The sequence below is a fragment of the Cynocephalus volans genome, chromosome 11, assembly GCF_027409185.1.
Source record: "Cynocephalus volans isolate mCynVol1 chromosome 11, mCynVol1.pri, whole genome shotgun sequence".
Classification (NCBI taxonomy): domain Eukaryota; kingdom Metazoa; phylum Chordata; class Mammalia; order Dermoptera; family Cynocephalidae; genus Cynocephalus; species Cynocephalus volans.
Window position 1 is genome coordinate 20,596,523 of NC_084470.1, and position 22,340 is coordinate 20,618,862.

The window sequence follows — 22,340 nt, forward strand, 5'->3', positions numbered from 1 at the left end:
AGTTTAAATTTCATACTTATCTTTTTAAATACCCACAACTATGTCTGTTTGCTTTTCTCTAATTTATAAGATTTCATTTAAGAAAAGGTTTGAAGAAAGTTTGAAAATGGTGCCTAGGTAACACTTGTTAAAAATTAGTTTTTTATTCTTGTGTATGTAGAATGTTTGCCACAAGCCATACACTGTTTTTACTTCAGCTGGTTGTTGTGTGTGTAAATGTGTGTTGAGGTGGGTGTTACTGATTAATATAATCACCTGACTTCCATTGTATTATTTTTAACCATTAATGAATTTTGGGGTGGGGGAATTTACTTTTCAGGTTGAAGCACTCAATAAGTTAAAAACTTTAAATAGTTTAATCAAATTGAATGCAGTGAAGCTAAACAGAGCTAAAGGGAAGGAGGCCATGCACACCTGTTTAAAACAGAGTGCTTACCGAGAAGCTCTCTCTGATCTGCAGTCACCTCTGAACCCATGTGTCATCCTCTCAGATCTCTAGTAAGTGACCGTCTTTGCTTTGTTCAGTGAGTCTTCTGTGAAAATAGCAATGCAGAAAACGTTTCTGAGTCACTGCCTTAGGGGAGCTAGTTAGGGACTGCTGTCAGTCTTAGTATAATGTAATTAAGGAAGGAAATCTAAAAGTCCTCATAGACTATGCTTGTATTCAATAGGATGTATACCTACCAGCTGAATTTACCGGTGGGGTTAGTGAAAGTTATTGTAAGTTAATTTCCTTTCCATACTATGTAATTAAATTTATTTTCTGTATTACTTGTTCCTAAGAGTTGAAAATCCTATGTGAGCAAAATGTTGGAAACCATAATAAATTATTTACTAATTGACTTTCCTATTTTAAAATGAGATCTTGAATGAGTTGGGAACTTATTTGTTACTTTCTCATTGCCTACTAAAGTAATAATGAAAAAGCAATAATGTGTATTCAGTATAATATTAGTATTCAAAATTGATTCCTCTTTAAGAAATCTAGAACGATCTCATTCCTAATTTTAATCTAATGATATATCCTTATTTTTTAACTCACTAAATATAATTACGTAAAGTTAGGGAAATATAAAGAAACGAGAGGAGGAATTTTAAGTGGAGGCAGTGGAAAGTGCAGATCCTAGATTTTGAGTCCAGCCCATCTGGCATCAGTACATGCCAACCAAGGCTGTCTTCACGGGTGCTTTTCTACCAAGAGGAAATTTTCTAGCTCTGACTTCTGCAGACCTGAGGAGTAAGTGAGGGGCCTATCAGGTCAAAATTATAATCATGCTATATCATTACATTGACATGAGCTTATTTTTCCTTTATTTGATTTCAGTGTTGAAAAGTGCAAATACATGGACTCCAAAATGAAGCCTTTGTGGCTGGTGTACAACAACAAGGTATTTGGTGAGGATTCAGTCGGAGTGATATTTAAAAATGGTGATGGTAAGTAATGAGGTTTCTGTGGCACCAGATTCCTTAGAATTTTTTATTTATTGTCCTTTTTGCTTTATCTTAATGGTGGTGTGTAGATGTGTAACAGTTGGCAGCCTAGAAGTGTAGCTGTCAATGATTATAAGGTCAAATTCACCATGTCCTAAATCCCTTTTTTTGCCTCTTGGAAATGACCTCTACATTTCTCTTACATACACTGTTCTAGTAAACCTTTCTTTTTTTCCCTTGCAAAGTGCAAAGTTTGTCTACTCCTTTGATAAAAAGATTGCGAAATACAGGAGAATATTTTCAATAATTTGTTGGTATATCGTGTTTTAGTGATAGCAATATTGATTTTGCTACCATTGTTTTGTATTTTCATTAAAATTTCTCATTGACGGGCCAGCCCATGGCTCACTCAGGAGAGTGTGGTGCTGATAACACCAAGGCCATGGGTTCAGAGCCTATATAGGGATGGCTGGTTAGCTCACTGGGTGAACATGGTGCTGACAACACCAAGCCAAGGGTTGAGATCCCCTTACTGGTCATCTTTTTTAAAAAAAAAAAATTCTCATTGACGCAAACTTTATAAAGGAAATGCCTCTGTAATCACACCAACTAAAAGGCGGTCATGACTTGTTTGTTTTGTGCCTACAAGAAAGTCATGTAAAACTCATTTCATTGGGCTTCAGGTTCTTTGTGTCCATGAGGATTATAGCATCTGTAATTCAGGGTTGTTAAAGGGAATTAAGTGTGATAACATAAGTAAATGTGCTTAACATAATGTGTACTTATAGCTTTTTTATACAGAACTCATAATATTTTGCTAGACATTTAACTATTGATGATACAAATGTCATTATATGATATCACTACTTTCACATTCTCTGTTCCTTGAAAACACCCTTAGACATGATAATAAAGTCAACTATTACAGTTTTGTGGACACATGATGCTGTTACTCATGTGATTCTTAAAAACTTCCTGTGCAGCCCTAAAAGCAAACAAGAAGGAAAAAATTAACAATGTAAGGGTAATACACATGCAGTGTAATACAGACAGCATTATAGTATCCATACAATTAGTATAGTAGCATACACATGATCAACAATTAAAAATTATTATTTTTAACTTAATTTCTGAAATAATGTTACAGGGATGTGCTAACCAGTGAGCCTAATATTTGACATAGTAAGTATGGTCAATGTTAAAATTTTGGAAAAAAATTAGTTCAGTATTATTCATGGTTTTAGTTAGTTCTGACTGAATTAGCTAAGCTTGAGTTAATGAGTTACTAGGCATAAAATGGAAAACACTCATAATGCAGCATTTTCCCCCCTTAGATTTACGACAGGATATGTTGACACTCCAGATGTTGCGCTTGATGGATTTACTCTGGAAAGAAGCTGGTCTGGATCTTCGGTGAGATTTCCAGTGAATTTATTTTTTTTGTCTCATGTTGTATTCTTCCTACAGCAAAATTTCTAAAACTTCTTGTTGTTTTCTTTCCCTTCTGCTATTATTATTAATTGTTGTTTATAATAATATTTATATAGCACTTTACAATGTACTTTCAAATACGTTATCTTATTTAAATCTCATCACGTTTATTTTACTTTTTTTATTGATTATATGTATTCATGGGGCACAGAGCTGACTCTCAGCACCTGTGCCCGATATGTTGTCAGCAAATCAATGCTATCAGCATGCCCACCACCTCAAATTGCAGTTATTCCCCGTGTCTCCCACCCAACCTCTTCCCAATCCCTTACCCTCTGCAACCCTTGATCTGTTCTCTCCCTCTGGAAGTGAAACACACACCACCGTGGTCTTTTTTTCTCTCTTAGCTCCCGCTTATGAGTGAGGACATGTGGTATTTTTCCTTCTGTGCCAGCCTTATTTCACCTAACATAATTTTCTCCAAACTCATCCATGGTGCTGTGAATGGCAAAATTTCATTTATTTATTTATTTATTTATTTATTTATTTTATTTTATTTTATTTTTTTTTAATGACTGAGTAGTATTCCATTGTGTATATATACTACTTTTCCTTAACCAGTCATCCATCAATGGGCATATAGGTTGGTTCCATAACTTGGCTATTGTAAATAGAGCTGCAGTGAACATGGAATGCAGGTGTCCCTTTGACATGATGATTTCCATTCTTTTTTTTGACAGTCTTTCTCTTTCAGCATTTGCTACATGTCATCCTCTGCCTTCTGGCCTCTATGCCTTCTAGTGAGAAATCACTTGTAAATCTTATTTGGGTCCTTGTAAGTGTTGACTCATATCTCTCTTGCTCCTCTCAAGATTTTTTTGGGAGGGGCTTTGATCAGTGTGATTATAATGTCTACTCCTACTTGGAACTTATCTTACTTTTAATTCATTCAGCTTCCTGGATATGTAGATTATGGGTTTTTTTCCTATCAAATTTGCAAAATTTTCGGACATGATTATTTCAAAAATTTTGCCTCTTTCTCTTATCTTCTGTGATTGCCATTATGCATTTTTTGGTATACTTGATGGTATTTTATAGGTCCTTGAGGCTCTGTTCATTTTCCTTCTTATTTTTTCTTTTGTTTCTCTGATTGAATAATTGACCTATCTTCAAGTTTGCCAGTTCTTTTTTATGGCTGCTCAGATTTGCTGTTGTGCTACTCTAGTGAATTTTTTATTTCAGTTATTGTCCTTTTCAACTCCAGAATTTCTGTTTGGTTCACTTAAATAATTCCTGTCTATTGTTGTCTGTATTTGGTGACACATAATAAATCTCATGCCACTTTCCTTTAGTTTTTTAGATGTGGTTTCATTTTATTGTTAGAATGTTTTTAAAATAGATAGATGTTTTAAAATCTTTGTCTGATAGATTCCCAATTTGAGCATCCTGATTGACTGTCTTCTGAGTGCATTTTTCCTGTGTGTGGGCCATATTTTCTTGGGGTTTTTTTGTATCTCTCATACTTTTTTGTCAGAAACTATTCACTTTAAATAATTTGGCAACTCTGAAAATCAGATCCTTTCTCCCTTCAGGATTTTTTTGGGGGGGTGTTGGGGGTGGCTGGCCAATATAGGGATCAAATCTCTTCAGGTTTTGTTGTTGCTGTTTTGTTTGACTTTTCTGAACTAATTATGAAAATTTGTATTCTTTGTCTTGTGTGGTCACTGATGTCTCTACTTGGTTAGTTTATTGGTCAGCTAATACAGAGATTTCCTTAAATGCCTAGAATCTTAAGTTTTCAAGTCTTTGCTGAGGGACTTTGTGCATATTGGGTCATGCCTTCAACAGTCAGCCAAGTAGTTCAGAACTATGTTTTAGCCCTAATTTCCACCTTGCACAAAGTCTCAAAGTAAGCCAGAGTTGAGACCTAGAGCCTTCTAAGTTCTTTCCTGTGTATGTACACAGCCCTGGGGATCCACACAATAGTACCTATGCACGTGGCCTTTTAGATTTCCAGCAATATTTTGGAGCTTTTTAGTACCTGTGTAGACATTTCATTCCCTGTCTTTTCCTTTTAAGCTTTTCAGGTAGCATATTGTTTGCCTCAGCTGTTATTTACTCCCTTATACAGCTGTTATATTAAATGAATGCCTCTGATTATTTTTGAGAAACATTCCCAGGAAAAAGGCAGTTCATACCAACACAGCAGTGCGATTGGGATCTTCCTGGGAACCACCAGACAAGTCAAACAATGACAGCTCTTTGGGAATGGGGTTTTGAAGGAGTTCAAACCCTGCTTTTTGCCCTTTAGGGGCTGCCAGACTGATTGTGTTCACCATGATTATGGTTGTTAAGGCTATCACAGAACTCAGAAGGGATTGTGCGTGGGAGTAGGCCATGGTAAAACACAACAGATTTAGCTGTTTTTCTTGAATAAACACTTCCTGTAATTGTTGTAGGCTTTTGTTGTATTTACAGAGTTCTGACATAGTTGATTCTGACAATTTTTGTCAGTGTTCTTGTTGCTTTTATGGGAGAGTGGATTTTCAGTGGTTCCTGCTCCCCCATTTTTGCTTATAGGAGGATACTTTCAAAAGTTCATGGAATGATTCATGTTGTCTTTTAATTCTGTTTTTCCATGAACTTTTTGAAGTACCCTCATATGGTGTGGTGATAGAATTCTTAAAACTAAATTTACTGTTTTTCTCAGAAACCTTGAAGATATTTTCTTCCATTGCCTTCTGGCCTTTTGTTATTTTTAAAAAGTCTGCTGTCAATCCTTTGTAAGTAATCTTTTTCACACCTATTTGCAGAAAAAAATTTTCTTTGTTTTTGGTTTCTGCAGTTTTACTATAATCTGCCTGTGTATGGATTTCTTGTATTTATTTTTTTCCTGCTACATTCTCATTGTCTTTTCAGTCAAAAAAGTCACAACTTTTAGTTTCTACAAAATGTGAACATTTTCTTCAATATCACAACTCTTTCATTTTGTAGTCTTTTTCTGCAATTCCAATAGGTGTGTGTTGGACTTTCCTGTTCTCTCCTGCACAGCTCTTAACCTATCATATTTCTTACCTTTTTATATCTTTGTCACATTCTAGATAGTTTCTTATTCTATTTCCCAGCTCACTAATTATCTCTTCAACAGTATCTACTTTTATATGCCTATCCTTTTTTTAAATACTGTACTTTTCTTATACCGTCTATTCCTTTTCTTTCATCTCTTTCATCATTTTATTCTTTTTCATATTCTGTTGTACTTCTTGGGATGTCACTTTTTCATGTATCTGCTTACTCTTATTCATTTCCTTGTGTAGTTAATAATACTTGGTTTTGAATTCATTATTGATGGGTATTGTGTTTTCTCTGAAGGTCCTTTGCTCTGGGTTGTGAAAATGTCAAAAAAAAAATGAGTTTGCAGTTTGTTTGTGCTGTTGCCAAAGGTCTGTACACACAATTAACCAGTTTTAATGTTAACTCCTTGCCTTCCGGCTCTCACACCTCATAGATAGTTCATATTTGGATCTTATAAATGTGTGTGGGAAGGCTTGCATATTTGCACTTACATGAAACCTTTTTTTCCTTGCTGTACCCAGTTTTCAGAATAGATGGGAAACTTTCACGCCACATTATATGATCGGTGTGCAGACAGACATTTTCTAGTTCCACCTCTCCCGGAGCCTCAGCTTGGTGTAGGTTCTCAGGTCCAAATATAATGGGCCCAAGACTCATTTTTTGGTGGGCATTAAGATGTCAGCCAGTCAGTAACTTCCTGAGCCACTACAATGAGTAATCACTATCTTTCTGGGACCCATAGATTTCTTTTTCTTTCTTTTTTTAAACATAACTATTAATAAAACCTTTTGATTTTATCACTTTTTATGTGATTTAGTATTTTTAGCTACATAGTCTACAAGGTTGCAGGAAACAGTTAATACTTATGATTGACTTTGTCCCTGTAAGATTATAAATATTTCCTGATTAATTTTTTAACTTTGAATTATGTTCTGATTATTATTAAATATATTTTAATTAAAAATAAAAAAACAACTTGGAACTGTTGCTGTTTATTGACTGAACCAGGCATTCATTGTATTAGGATCTTCATAAATTTTACAACTCTATGAGGTTGGTATTATTCCTTTTTAACTCATGAGAAAATTAAGGCACTAAAGATTTTAAACAAAGGATATAAAAGAAATTAAGTATGAGAGTCAGATTCAAAGCCGGAACTGTCAGACTCTAAAGTTAATGTCTTTCTGTATTCAGTCTAAAGTGAGAAAACAATTGTGGTAAGACGTGTCTAGTAAACCTTTGTTTATCAAAGTATAATGGTGCCCAAAATACTTAATTTAACTTTTTTTTTTTTTTAAGTGTTTTCTGTTTTTAGATCCTATCATGGTACACTTTTCCAGTGCTATTAATGTAGAAAGAGCAATTTGCTATGGGTGTTGTTTGTTCCTTTAATGGTACCGTAGATGTGATTGGAATAAGGAAGAGAAATCGTAATTCATCTAAAAGGGACTGTGTGGCAACCATAGTGACAAAGTTTTACCTTTGATTTATTAGGAATTTCTAGAGCTGTGTAAAAATAGAATTAGTAGCCTTGAATAGGTAGCAAGTTTTTTGCTCAACCACTCATAAGGAATACTGCATAGATAAAGAGGATTGGGTCATTGTAAGAAACCCTCATTTGAGGACCATAAATCCAGTCAGGTCTGGGCTTCCTGTTTTTGTAAATAAAATTTTATTGGCACACAGCCATTTGTTTACATATTGTCTGTGGTTCCTTTTATGCTGCAACTGCAGAGTTGTGACCTTAGTCTGCAATTCCTAAAACATTTTCTATCTGGCACATTCCACCAAAAGTTTGCTGTCAACTCCTACGTAAAGTAAATCCCAGGAAAATGTTTTCACTTGATTGATCCAACAAAAAAGAAGGGAAACTTCAAGATTAGGCATAATAAGTCATTTGTTTGTTCCAACATTAGCACATAATCTACATAGTGGTTTCCCTTGCTAATAGAAAAAATTCATTCAGGTCCTGATGAGCCTTGTTTGGTTGTGAAAGCCTGAGCTAAAGACTTGGTCCTGGCTTTCTTAATTCTTTCAGCCTAATTGAAAATCCCAACCAAGTTCTTTTCTCTTAGTTTTGATTTTACGTGTTTGAACCAAATGTAAAGCACGTTTAGCCTCAAATGAAGTTCATTGTGACCTCAGACAATGGGAGGCAGCCACATGTGGGAGTGCTAGAAATAAACCTTGTGTCTGTCTGATGGGAAACATTATGTGTCTAAAAAGAAAAAGGAACTTGTCTGTCCAGTGGGATCTTTGCTGACTTTTTGTACTCTGACCCCATGTTTAAAAAAATATGCAGGACTTTAATTCCTTTTGAGTTCATTTTCAAACTAATACCTTTTTCTCAGCAAGCCTTTTTTTACTGTTTCTATAAATATATGTGCTGCAATGTTCCTATTGTGTTTGGTTTTCTTTTAGCCAGCTGTTCGGGTTAAATTGGGTCACATAGCACACACTCTTTTAAGTTCAATCCCAAATCTTTAGGTACCTTTTATATGTTACTATTTTAGTACTTTTAACAATGCCATCTTTGCATGAATGAAAATGCATAGTGCTCATTTAAATCTTTCTCTGATGTTTCATAATAATCTTTTAGTATCTTTCATATCAAGTCAGAACATTTGTAAGCCATCAGTATGTTAGGACATTCCTGACCTCCTTCGGTCAGCAAATGATAGGCAATCAGCCTTTTCTTTCAAGTTTGATTGGTTGTCTACATGATCTTTCTGGCCTTTGGTAGATTTGACAGTCCTCTGCATTCTCTCCTCCTCCCACGAATACACATGAAATCAATTTTTTGACAGTTGCCTCCACTGCAACTTTATATCCGATTTGCAGGAATTGAGTTCTTCCCTTCTGAGAGACCTATGCAAGTTATTTCATGATACTGGTATCAGCAGTCTTGGAGGGGTGAAGGAAGAATGTGGAAGTAATATAAGTATTAGGTAAAGGATCTACACTTTCCTCCTTTGAGGCAGCAGGCTAAGGTGCTACTCAGACTTGGGTCAGTGTGTGAGAGTCAAGACCAGAGATAACTTGCTGCATACCCATGTGGAATAAGGATATGGGTTTGTCATCCCCACTGCTATAGAATATATTCCATTTTTAATTTTGCGTTAGTGTGAAAAGTAACAAATTGCTACTTGGGTCAGAGAGTCTGAGAAAGGAAGGTAAACATTACTAAAATTGTTGTCATGGCCTTTTTATAAGAAGTGTAGACGTTGAGTGCTAAGGGGACCTAGATAAGATGATCAGGGCTCCAAGAGTTTGTCCCCAGCTTGACTTCTGTCAAATTGTCTCTGACAAGGATGTTTTTTCCTTCCCATTGTGAACATTCCATCCTCAAGACACTGAATGCTTTCATCGTTGCCTACTTTTGAAGAGGAAGTTGTTGGACTTGTGCCCAGTTTGGCTACAAGTGGGGTAGGAGGAGACGCAGGAAGGCAAGAAAGTGCACTTTAACCTGGCAGTGTTTGCTTTACATGTGTTGTGTCATGATAAGGATAAGGGTGTCAGTAAAAACATTACTGCTCTCTAGCTACCTTTCTTATTGAGAGGTAAATTTTTAAAAGGAGAAGTAATAATACAAGTATAAAGCAATTTATTCTTATATTAGTCTGCCAGAACATAATTTGACAATTCCGCTCCCAACCTTATGTTGTTAGAACTAGAAAAGAGGCATAAAGAAATTGAATTTTTCTTTGGAAGGAGTTTTAGAAATTATCTAATAAAACTCTTCTCTTTTATCTGATTATTACACATGCTTACGCACTCATATGCTCCTTTCTCCCCCATCTCTCTCTTTCTCTCCTTGTCTTTCATTAAGTCCTGCAGAGGCTTTCTCAGTGTTTTTAGGAGGATGACAGAAGTCCTGACTGGGCCTACAGGACGCTGCCTTTCCAACACTTTCTGTGTCTTCTACTCACCTTGCTCTTGTGTTTCTCTTTGCACTGTTCTCCACCCCTGCTGTCCTTCCTCCTCGTGGAGGTCTTTCTTGACTTCTGCTGTGTTCTTCTAGCACTTCTCCCTCTCACAGAGATTACATGCACTTTGTGCATCTGTTCTTTGTAAGGTCAGTGAGAGTAGAAACTGCTTTTTTTGCTTATTTCTGTATCACCAGCATCTAATACAATGCTCGGTTCATAGCTGCCACTCAAATATGTATTGAACTCATAAATTTCATTTATTGCATTTCTGTGGTTACCTGACCTTTATTTGAACCTTCCAAAGTATCTCATTCCATTTTGGAGTTGCTCTTTTCATAATAATGTATTTAGAAAAGTGGAGAAATTATTTGCAACCAAAATGAGAAAGAGATAATATTAATGTATACAGAGCTTATATAAATCACTAAGGAAAATGTTTAAAATCCAAATAAATAGGCAAAGAATGTATATAGCTAATTCACAAAATTCTTCTTAAAATGGTTGAAGAATATCTGAGAAAATTTTTGTGTTTATCGGGGATTAAAAAGTACAAATAAAGCAAAATGCTACCTATCAATTTAGTAGAAATTATTTTAATTGATGATCCACTTTTCAGCACGTATTTATAGTCACTCTTATGTCTACCTAGTAAGTATCAATTCTCATCTTTTTGACAGACTATAAGCCCTTTGTACATTTTCATTCACCTCTTTTCAGTTAAAGTTGCTGTCTCCAAGGAGTTTATAATCCATCCAGGGAGGGAAGATTTCAACCTAAGAAATGAGAAATCAGCAAGCAGACACATTGGTGCCCTGCTTTAACTCTTAATGTAAGACATTAGCGTCCCTATCCATTTCATTTACACAAGAGAGCAGCCTGTTACATAGTCAGTGACTCTGGGGACTGTGTAGGTTAGAAAGATGGTTTTAGAGCCACACAAACCTAGTTTTAAGCTTTGTATCTTACACTTAGTTAAATGTGTTACTTTTAGGAAGTTACTTATATTCCTCTTTTGTAAAATTGGGAACTTACCTTATAGGGATTTTGTTATTAAATTTGTTTATTGATTGAAAAATATTTATTGAGCACCTACTTTGTGCCAGGTACATTGTCAGGCACTAAGGGTACACAGTGAATAAAACATCCCTGCCTGAGGGAACTTACATACTAATGGTATAGACAGACAAGTAAATGTACAGGATGTTGGATAGTGTTGAGGACTATACAGGAAAATAAAGTCGGGGAGCGATAGTGAGTAGTGTGTCAGGGTTAGTGTTGTAATTTTAAATAGGACAATCCAAGAAGTTCTCACTGAGACTGTGACATTTCGGCAAAGTCTTCAAAGAGGTGAGAGAGTAAGCCGCGTAGATGCCTTGGGGAAGAATGTTCCAGGCAGAGAAACCACGTGAGACGGATTGAGGGAGTGTTGTGCCTGTTGTGTTTGAGGAACAACAAGGAGGCCAGTGTGGTAGGAATGAAGTAAGCAAAGGGAAGGGTAGCAGGAGAGATGAAGGGGGACCAGACTGAAGAAACGGCTTTCAATCTAAGATGGGAAGCCATTGCACACTAATTGTGATCAGGGGTGAAGTGAGTACATTTTAAATGGATCATGTTGCTGTTGTATTTAGAGCAGACTGATGTGGAAGCAGGAAGACCAGTTAGGAAACTGTTGAATAACTGAGGTAAGAGTTGATGGTGACTTGGACTAGGGTTCTGGCAGAGGAAGGGTAGCAGTGGGGAAGACACTCTGGATACATTTTTAAAGTAGATAAATTAAACGTTGTCATGAGAGAAAGAGAAGGATCAAAAGATGACCTTAAGGTTGTGGGCTTGCACACCTGGAAGGATGACCATAATCAGGATAATGTATAAAGTGCTTAGCCTGGTACCTGACTCCTATTATGTGTTCCATAAAGGGTGGTTCCCATCCCCAAAATTTACAGTAAAAATGAAGGACTTCTCTTTTATCCATGTGCTTCTGTCCATCTATACAAGCAAATAGAATGTTTAACCAGAATAACAAGATAACAAATTATACATTTAGCTGGCACATTGGAATTCTGGTAAATCACCTCATCTGTTGGCCAAAGACTTACTCCCTAACAGAAGATAGAACTTGTATTTTTCCTTATGACAATAATGCGGTAATGGTCAGTGTGTAGATGATAATAAACTTTTTAAAAATATCAAAGGGAAAACTTACCAAATGTAATGTTTCATTTTTTTCCTTTCAGGATGCTGCCTTATGGTTGTTTAGCAACAGGAGATCGCTCTGGCCTCATTGAAGTTGTGAGCACCTCTGAAACAATTGCTGACATTCAGCTGAACAGTAGCAATGTGGCTGCTGCAGCAGCCTTCAACAAAGATGCCCTTCTGAACTGGCTTAAAGAATACAATTCTGGGTTAGTTTATTTTGTTTAATGATCATCTTTCTGTACAAACTACCAAACAAATAACTATTCTCTTAGTAGATATCATCAGTGTCTTGAAGAAAATATTAGTGTTATTTATTGTTTCATTTCAGATTAGAATAAAATGATACGTAGGTCTTCATAAAGTAGTATACATGGTTAATGTTGGATTCTACTTTATCTAGATCAAATTTTAAAGCCCTGCAGTAAAGTTATGATCTAAGAATTTAAATATTTTTAAGATAACATTGAAGTTTTTGCTTAAGTGTATCAGCATCTAAATTATGTGAATGATTGATTTTGCAATAGAAATAAATGAGTTTGTAGACCATAAGCTCTCCAAACTAAAAAATACAGTGTTTGGAATTGTGTTAGTCATGATGCTAGAAAAACTCTAATATGTAGAAAATAAAGGAATTTCACAGTGAGGGGAAAATGTTTTGCAAGTATTTTTGGCTAAAGACTTCAAAGTCAGACTCAGATTTTATCATTGGTAAGATCCAAAGACTTGTATGTGAGAATCAGTTTCCAAATTTTGATCTTAAGGCCTTATTTCCAAAGGGCCCATATTACTCAATTCTCATTGAAGTCAGTGACTTATATGGTTGGAACTTCAATGCTTAATATAGAATTCTCGTCTTAAGTCAAAACTGACAAAGATACTCCGTCAATATATACAATTATTGTGGGTCAATTAAGAAAAAAAAGAAAAAAAATTCAGAGACAGAAGTAGATTAGAGGTCACCAGAAATGCGGGGGAAGGAATAATGAGAAGTGATTGCTTAACGGGTACAGAGTTTTTGTTTAAGATGACAAAAAAAGTTTTGGAAATAGAAGTAATGGTTGCACAGCATTGTGAATGTAATTAATTCCCTGTAATTGTATGTTTAAAAATGCTTGAAATGGCAATCCTTTTGTTATATATGATTTACCATAATAAAAAAGAAAGAAAGAAAGAAAAAGTGACAAAAATGTTTCCAAGCCCCAGCATAAGCCAGAAAAGTCCATGCTCTCCTGTCATTATTATGCACATGAGCCTACCTCCATCACCACTGAAACACTGCCAGGACGAAGGAATTGGACTGGGCAAGGCCCAGCTTTCTAATGTCTTTGAAGGCAGCCTGACTCTTCTCTGCCCTGATCCTGTGATCACCGTCCTCACTTCCCTTGGCTGATCCAGCATGCTCCGCTCATATGGTTTTGGCAGCTCTGTGTTGCAGTTCCTCTCACAATTAAAAGGAAACAGGTGTGGTTTGGGTCTCATCCCACGCATTTGGAGGCCGGAAGCTTTGTTGCTTATTTTTTTATTTCTTGTTCAGGGATGACCTGGATCGAGCCATTGAGGAGTTTACCCTGTCCTGTGCCGGCTACTGTGTAGCTTCTTATGTCCTTGGGATTGGTGACAGACATAGTGACAACATCATGGTGAAAAAAACTGGCCAGGTAAGCTGCCCCCTGGGGTCCGCCAAGGGCCTCAGTGATGCTGTTACTTATGTACAGCATAATAATTTGTGAAACTCAGGCAGATTTCTTAGTGATTCTTACAGACATGTCTTTGTCTTTCCTTCAACTTCTCACCAGCCCTCTCTTCATATACTGTCTGCTTCATGTATTCACTTGTATGCTAAATGTTAGATGGCAAGCTCGTATTTATTTATTTAAGTGTTTAAAGAATTATTGAAAAAATTATTGTGGTTATTTAAAAGTGGCCTGTTCTTTCAATATAAGCAATTGTATTGGGGATATATGTGTACCTAACAGATGGAGCAGTGGATGTGCTGGATGTATTAACTTTAAAAAAGATAACCAGTGATTAAAAAAAGTTGGTGTGAACCCTACTTGAACCATTATCTCTTTTAGAACATCAAACCTAATCATATGTGGGAGCAGGGAGAAAAGTAGTGTGAGTAATGTCATTTTGGGGGAGTTAGGGAAGCTGTGCCAGGTTATTTATGAAGAAGCACTTAGTTTTTAATTGCAGATTTTCTCATTTTTTAGCGTGACTTGTGTTGTTTGTAAAATTTTTTATATTAAGCAGACAGATGAGATAGCTTGGATAATTTTTCAGTTTTGCCACCCTTGGAATTCCGTGCCACTGAAGGCATACCAGAACAAAAATCTCTGAGGTACTGTGTGAATTCCGACTCTAGGTGGAGACCTAGAGTTTTGTACCTCCTGGAAGATCTAGGTAGTTCTGACTTGGGCTTTGAGAGTTGAACCTCATGTCCACACTTAAAAGGGTTCCCCCAGACTTCTGGTGAATCAGTTTAAACACTTAGGTTTGTCTCCATTTTTTCCTGAAACCCCTCTAAAATAATAATAAGGAATAAGAAATATGTAAACCCAAGAAGGCAAAGATTCTAGGAAAAGAGGGCATAGTGGATGAAAAATATCAACAGATTTGGGGATGATAGAAAGTGAGATGGAGAATTGGCAATGGCTTAGTAGAGCTGAGGAAATGGAAACCTGAGTACTTGTACAGGGGTATGTCAGTCTCAGAAAAGTGCTGGAATCAGAGGCTCCAGGTATTGCTATGAAAGAGGTTGAAAATGGGATTGGTTGGCAGTTTATATATGGAATAGTTAGGTGCTCAAGTCCCCTTCCCTACCCCAGGAAGGAGATAGAAGATTTATTCTCTGAAGAAACTGAATTCTCCTGACTGTAGAACACAGGTTCTACAGAGGCTGAGGGAAAGGTGCTATATCTTTTTGTTTGTTTTTGTTTTTTTGATGGCTGGCTGATACAGGGATCAAACCCAGGACCTTGGTGTTATAAGCACCGTGTTCTAACCACCTGAGCTAATCAGCCAGCCCTAGGTGCCATATTAAAAATGGGGATGAAATGAGAGTTGGCATACTAAATGGTACGATCCACAGCCACTTCTGCTTGCCTTGCTCCAAGAATACTGACAGCCAGGTATATATCCCTGCCCTTAGCAAAAGACTAGATGATTCTTGTCAAGAGAGTCTGGTTGGTTCTAGTGAAAAGACCTGTAGAACCTGAAAGTTTAGATCTCTCTCCAGTCTCTTCAAGGGAGCCCACCAAGCAACAAGTAAGCCTACTGTGTACATAGAATTGCTTTTTTAGTGACTCATTCTTAAATATGAGTGGTCAGGAATGATTAGCAGACTTTTTAAAATTGACAAATAATTATATATATTTATTGTGTATAACATTGCTTTGAAAGATGTATATACTGTGGAATGGCTAAATCAAACTAACATATGCATTTACCTCGCATACTTATTATTTTTTCGTGGTGAGAACACTTAAAGTCTATTCTCTTAGCAATTTTTTTAGGAATACAATTCATTGTTATTAAATGTAATCACTGTGTTGTACAACATATTTCTTGAACTTAATTCCTCCTGTCTAATTGAAATTTTGTATTCTTTGACCAACATCCTCTGCAAACCCCAATCCTCACCCCAGCTCCTGGAAACCACCATTCTACTCTCTTCTGAATTAGCAGATATTTGAGGGAAGCCTCCACCATGAAAGAGACCAAACAAACAAAATTGGGGGAAAAAGAACTCGACCAAACAAACAAAATTGGGGGAAAAAGAACTCTGGGAAAACAGAATAACTACAGTAAACAGAGAATGATTTACAAATTAAAAAAAAAAAGAAGAAGAAGAAGAGGGCATTGTATCTATGAAGTAATAATAGAATTCTGTTTTTTTAAATCAGAAAAGAGAAGTTTGGGAAATTAGAAAAAGGAACAAACAAAAAGTTAAAATAGAAATAGAAAACTCAGGAGTGAATGAACATCTTGTGGCAGGCACAGTTCTGAGTGTTTTATATGTGTGAATGCTTTCCGTGATCCTGATGAGCTCACAGAGTAAGTGGAGAAACTGAGGCAACAGAGAGTGGACATTCCAGGATTAAATCCTGGCAATATGGCTCATATTCTTTTTTTTCTTAACCGTAATGCCTTAATATCTTTAAAAATACATACGAGAGATAGAAAAAGATCCAGAAATGGTAGAGACTTGGTCCAGGGAGGCACACCATCAACGTAATAGGAATTCAAGAAGGAAGTCAGAGAAGAGGAAGGGAAGGCACTTAGTGAGCAAATAGTGAAAAATATTTCCCAGAGTTGATGTTCATGAATATCCAGTCAAAAGAGCACAGAAGTTTCCTTACAATGGATGAAAAAGACCCTTACTGAGGCCTTTCACCATGAAATTTCAGTGCATTGGACATAAAGAGAAGGTCTTAAAACCTTCGCAGATACGCGGCAGGCCACATACCAGAGTTCAGGAGTCAGAATGACTTGGCTTCTCAACAGTTCGATAGTTACAATGAAAACTATAAAACAGTGAAAGTAAAACTTCCTAATTTTGAGGAAAAATGATTTCTAAGCTAGAATTCTATAACCAAACTATCAATCAAGTATGAACGTAGAATAAAGACATTTTCAAACATGCAGGATCTCAAACGCTATACCTCCTCTGTGTCTTTTCTCAGGAGGCTACCAGAATAAAGACACCCACCAAAACAAGGTGTCTAAACCAGTGGGTCTCAACTGGGATGATTTTTCCCTCAGGGGGTATTTATGAATGTGTGAAGACATTTTTAGTTGTCTTAACGGGAAATGGGGGACTTGAGGAGGAAATCAGCTGACATCCAATGAGTAAAAGCCAGGGATGCATATGGTATTCATACAGTATACAGGGCAGAACTCTGTAACAAAATTATATGGCCAAAGTGTCAGTAGTGCCAATGTTGAGAAACCCTGACCTAAACCAAAGGAATGTAATGAGAGGCTCCATATGAGAGAGGAGAGAAGGGAAAATCCAGGATGACGGCTCTGTGGCAGGACTAGAGAACAACTAGCCCAGACAGAAACTCATAGATTACTCAATCATCTGGAAAACACTTTTGAAAATGATTTTTAGGTTTTTAAGGACAGTTTGGAAGAACTGATAGGGTCATAGAAATTGAGCTACATAAATAAAAGCAGTTTTCTCAAAGAAAAATGACGAACAAAAAAGGAAACATAGTCATTATACCACTACCACATGGCTTAGCTTTGAAATGTATTTATATAATCTGAACAGTATAAACACTGAATATTAACTTACCCAGAAATTATGTGATAATGTGCTGCATTGTGTAGCATTATGTTAGCATGAGAGTACTAAATTCTTACCTTCAGAAATAAGAATAGTAACCTAAAATGAGGAAGTAAAAAATAAGTATAAACACATTATTTAGAAAAATGGAGACAGATACCAGGAAAAAACACACGAAAGAGTCGGGGAGGTTTCCTCTAAGCGGGAGCAATCAAGGTGAGGGAACTAGTAGGGTAACGATGTACTCTTTTTTTGGTTATTTTTTGTAGAACTATTTGACTTTTTAAAAATCAGCCATGTTTACTATTTGGACTTTTTTTTTTTTTTTTTCTAAAAGATTCTCCTTTACCAGTGTGAATATGTAGTTTAATATCAAGGTTGTTATTAAGTGTAAAAGACCTAAGAGTGTTGGAAATACTCTCTTCCCAACTGGCCCAGTGGCTATTAACAGAAGGAGAAGGGCACAGATGAGGGTGGGTGTGGCACCTGGGGGTCTAGTACTGCAGAGATCTTGCTAGTTGAAAATCTTTCCGTTTGGAACCCACTAGACAAATGAGAAAAAATAAATCCCATTTGTTTTCCAGCTCTTCCACATTGACTTTGGACATATTCTTGGAAATTTTAAATCTAAATTTGGTATTAAAAGGGAGCGAGTGCCTTTTATTCTTACCTATGATTTCATTCATGTCATTCAACAAGGAAAAACAGGAAACACGGAAAAGTTTGGCCGGTGAGTATTGCCCTCATGTCAAAGCTAACACATCCAATGCTTTCTTATCTGACCAGCTAGACTGGCATTTCCTAGTTGAGGTATATTTGGATCTGGGAGATATTTAACCTGATAACGGGAGGCTTTTGGGGGAATTTGCCTGTCCAATCCTTTTGCTGATTCAGAAATAGGAAGGAGAAACAGAAAATGCTAGAAATTTGAGATGTTACTGTGTTTTATTCCAATAATAAACCACCTTTTACCTGTTTGAGAATAATCTCTGAAACTATTAAGATATTTATTAGTAAGATACTGAGAGGACGGGCATTTTGCTGTCGTACTGTGTGGAGTACAGTGAGGGAGCCATGATTTAGGGACAGCCTTTGTAATTTGTGATCTATTTCTCACTACTTGTTCTGTTCCCAAGCACATTACTTGTCTTCTTGCCTTTGTTTCACCTTAAAATGGGGACAAAAATAATTAAATTTCAGGGCAATCATGATGATTAGAGATGTGTTATATCACGTAACCAGCATATACTATATGTTTAACAAATGATGCTATCATCATTTCTAGTTCTGCCTCGGTTGCTGAAGAATATACCTCTCTGAGTTCAGTTTTCTCTTTGGCAAAATAAGGGGTGTAGGGTTGGATGGTTCTCTTAAAGGACTGTCTTGAAGAAGAGAGAGGAAAGGCAAGGTGACCAGGAGTAGCAATGCAAAAGCATTGGCACTGATCTGGGAACACATTAAAGAAATTAGTCTCTGAAGTCAGACCACAAATCCAAAACCGAGAAGAAGTCTTCATGAGTTATAATTATCACTTGTTTAATAATCAGGCTTGTGTCTGATAGAATTAAAAAGCATAGATTAAGTATTATATTGCCTTTTGTCATGGAATTTCAACATAATTTTGCTTTTGAAAAAGATAACTGTAGTTTTAGAGAGCCTGATTATTTTACGTACATTTTAGTACTGGGACACTTTTCATAAAAGTAGAAATAGAAATGAACCTTTAGTATAATAGAAATTTTCCATCTCTAATAGAAAATCTAGCTAGATTTGAAATACCCTCATATGTCATCTTGTTTTCCCTTATGAAATGTGATTTCCCCTCTAATGCTGTGCTCACGTGGTTTGCTCCATCAACTAAAGGTTCCGCCAGTGTTGTGAGGATGCGTATCTGATTTTACGTCGGCACGGGAATCTCTTCATCACTCTCTTTGCATTGATGTTGACTGCAGGGCTTCCTGAGCTAACATCGGTCAAGGATATACAGTATCTTAAGGTAATAACCTCTTTTCCTTGTATGTTGGACTTGGTGGACATGGAGCTCATTTATAGCTGCCTATTTTATTCAGATGTTGGAGAGATTGGAACAAAATCATTTCTCCGAGATGGTTCTTAGCCAGGAAGAAAAGAATCGGGGAAGTTCTTATGAAAGAGCAATTTTGAAAAAGAAGCTTATAACCCAGATGGTTTCCCTATCAGTAGAAGGGGAATAGAGAAGACTGGTGTTGGGCAACCAACTCCACCCTGCCACACTGGAAGACCACGGGTTAGCAGCTGGTTGGTACTTTGATTTTCAGCAACCTGTATTTTATTTGCCAGGGCCTTAGTGAGTCTTGAGTCATCTTACTGGATTAAGGTGGTAGTGGCAAGCAGCTGAGTGTCTTGCATTAATTATAAATTCATTTCATCATCAGACCTACCTTGATGTTGATTCTCCCTCTTACAAACAATATGTAAATATAAGAACATAAGGCACACTGCCTGATGTTTGCTGGGGAGGCACAGTCAAGCCAGCCTCTTCCTGATTTTGATATTAGTACATCTCTACCAAGGACATATAAAATTATACTTCTTCATTCCTTTTTAGGACTCTCTTGCCTTAGGGAAGAGTGAAGAAGAAGCACTCAAACAATTTAAGCAAAAATTTGATGAGGCACTCAGGGAAAGCTGGACTACTAAAGTGAACTGGATGGCCCACACAGTTCGGAAAGATTACAGATCTTAATGATCAGCCTTTGCTCCTAATGTATTTGTTGGTTTTGTTTCGTTTTCATTTTGCACTTGCACTAAATTGAAGATGACCCTGCCAGAGATGTTATAAAGGGAATGAAATTCTGGAACTCAAGAGTTAAGAACAAGGCATCCTACAGAACCTGATCTGAACAATCCCTGATGACCACTCTCTGCTTTTTGAGTGCTTCCAAGACTCATGAAAAGCATCAGCATTATGGATAATCATTTCCTGCTGACTTTGCACGCCAAGGAATGCTACTAGGGATTGTTTTCTGATTTTTTTTTTTTTTCGTTTAAAGCATTTGGTACTTTCCCCAAAAGGTGTAAATACTTCTTTTCAGTGTTGTGACCAAGTGTTATCACTCAGCCAAAACTTGGGGGTTGGGGGCTGTTCTTATCTTCCAAATTAGGCTTAAAAGAAAGGTGTCTTTCTTCCCTTTTAAAATTGTGTAAACTGCAAATTATAATATAATTTGAACTTATGATTATTTCTCAAAAGAAATCTTTTAAACCTGTGGAAATGCATTAATTCTTTTGTTAATATTTATATTCCATGATAGCATCATTCCAACCAGACTTGCTGAAAATCTACTGGTGAGGCAAATATAATATATTTAAAAATATGCTGCATATATATTTATAAAATTTCTAGGGAGAGTTCTATATAAAATATGTTTCTTCGGTATTCTTCAGCCTGTTTTAAAGTTTTACAGAAAGCAGAGCTTTTTCCTAAGTTACTTTTCAGTTAATTAACTGTATGATCCAGTTCTTCCAGCTGCTTCTGTAATGAGGCACATATTAATATAGTTTTTGTATGGTATCTATGAAAGAGTTTACTTCATAGAGCATAATACTTGAGCAAATGTATCTAAGAAGGCAAGCAAATGAAAAGGAACCTATTTATGGAATAAACTCCAGACCTGAAATTCATTATTTTGTTAAAATGCCAGCTGTTCTTACTGTATTTATTAAAACTTATAATAATGTAATTTTTCAAGGATATTAGTTCAAATTGTAATGGTTTCAAGCCACATGGAAATCTTTAATTTATTTGTTGAGGTACCATATATTTAGGGTGCTAGGTGGCAAATAATGTTAATATGTGCAATAGGAACTACTGGTCTGAATGTGTAGATGGATGCTTTGAGTACTGGCAACATCCAGCAAAACTACTGCTTATTCTCCAAAGAATCTTGGGAGCTCTCAATCCTCAGTGATATTGGAAAGAGAACTGAGTATTTGCCCTGTGACTGAGTTTTCTATAGGAATTTTATTTAAGACTGTTTAATTTTGTTGTCCTTAATGTTCTCAGTCAAATAAATGGGTGAGCTGGTTTGGGCTGTTCTTGGGATGTGTGGGCCTCTTCTTTATGGACAGCACAGGGCTTTGGAACTTGGCACTGGGACGCCAAGAAATGGCCAAGTCAGTAGACAAAGTACCCTCAAGAGTATGCTGAGGATTGTGGCCTCTTCCCTGACTTCTCTCCTTGCTTCCCAGTCCCATCAGGCACAATGTGGGAGGCCTCTTGGACTTGGTGGGAGCCTGAGGCAAAGGGGTGCCCTTGTCAGGTTTTCCGTGCCTTTGGAAGGTGCCCTGAGGTCTTGGAGCATGCCTCTTTAGTTACGAGGCACTGGAGCCAAGGTCAGACTGCAGCCACTTTCACACCCTCTTCCATGGGGCAGACACAGAGCAGGCCAGTTTCTTGAAACAATTCAGCTGAGGATGAGGATTGGCTTCTAAACTCCCCATTTCCAGGGCTTGTTTAGGCTCAGTAAGCATTCCAGGAATAGGACAGTAGAAGGACAGGTTTTTTCAGGGAACTTTGTTCAGTAGCAGGCCACCATTACACACATCAAGCCACAAGACAGTGGTTTGGAGAATGGTGAACACTGCCAAGAAGAAGGGAACACCACTGTTTCCAGAGGGGTCTCCTTATCACAGAGGAGGGCCTTGATAAATATATGCCAAATCAGCAAATATGATTGTCTTCAAGAGCAAGAAAGGGAAATGAACATCCATGAGTGTCACAGACAGTGCTGGGCCTAAGCCCATTACTGGGGCTTTTGATCTCCTCTACCCCACCTCTGGTATTGGCCCCCCAAGATAGCCAGGACAGTGTGGTTCAGCAGCTGCTAAGCATTCCTAGCAAGTGCTCCCTACATACTTACTGAATTGGATGTCTATGATTCTCAGGGGATCTGGCTGAGCCAGAGAGAAGGTAGGAGGCAGAAGGATAGCTACCTTACAGGATG

The 22,340-nt window shown here is 37.0% G+C and overlaps 1 protein-coding gene across 3 annotated transcripts in view; it reads left to right on the forward strand.

The window, feature by feature from the left end:
* PIK3CB (phosphatidylinositol-4,5-bisphosphate 3-kinase catalytic subunit beta) overlaps positions 1-21,422 on the forward strand; it is a 160,834-nt gene extending 139,412 nt beyond the window's left edge. For all 3 annotated transcript variants that reach the window (XM_063114478.1, XM_063114480.1, XM_063114479.1), the window contains 8 exons: positions 320-498; positions 1,325-1,434; positions 2,766-2,844; positions 12,101-12,268; positions 13,597-13,720; positions 17,940-18,085; positions 19,219-19,351; positions 19,943-21,422. In XM_063114478.1, the coding sequence (XP_062970548.1) occupies positions 320-498; positions 1,325-1,434; positions 2,766-2,844; positions 12,101-12,268; positions 13,597-13,720; positions 17,940-18,085; positions 19,219-19,351; positions 19,943-20,080 (1,077 nt within the window). In that variant the 3' untranslated portion in view covers positions 20,081-21,422. The remainder of the gene's footprint in view (positions 1-319; positions 499-1,324; positions 1,435-2,765; positions 2,845-12,100; positions 12,269-13,596; positions 13,721-17,939; positions 18,086-19,218; positions 19,352-19,942) is intronic.
* Positions 21,423-22,340: the final 918 nt, after the last annotated feature.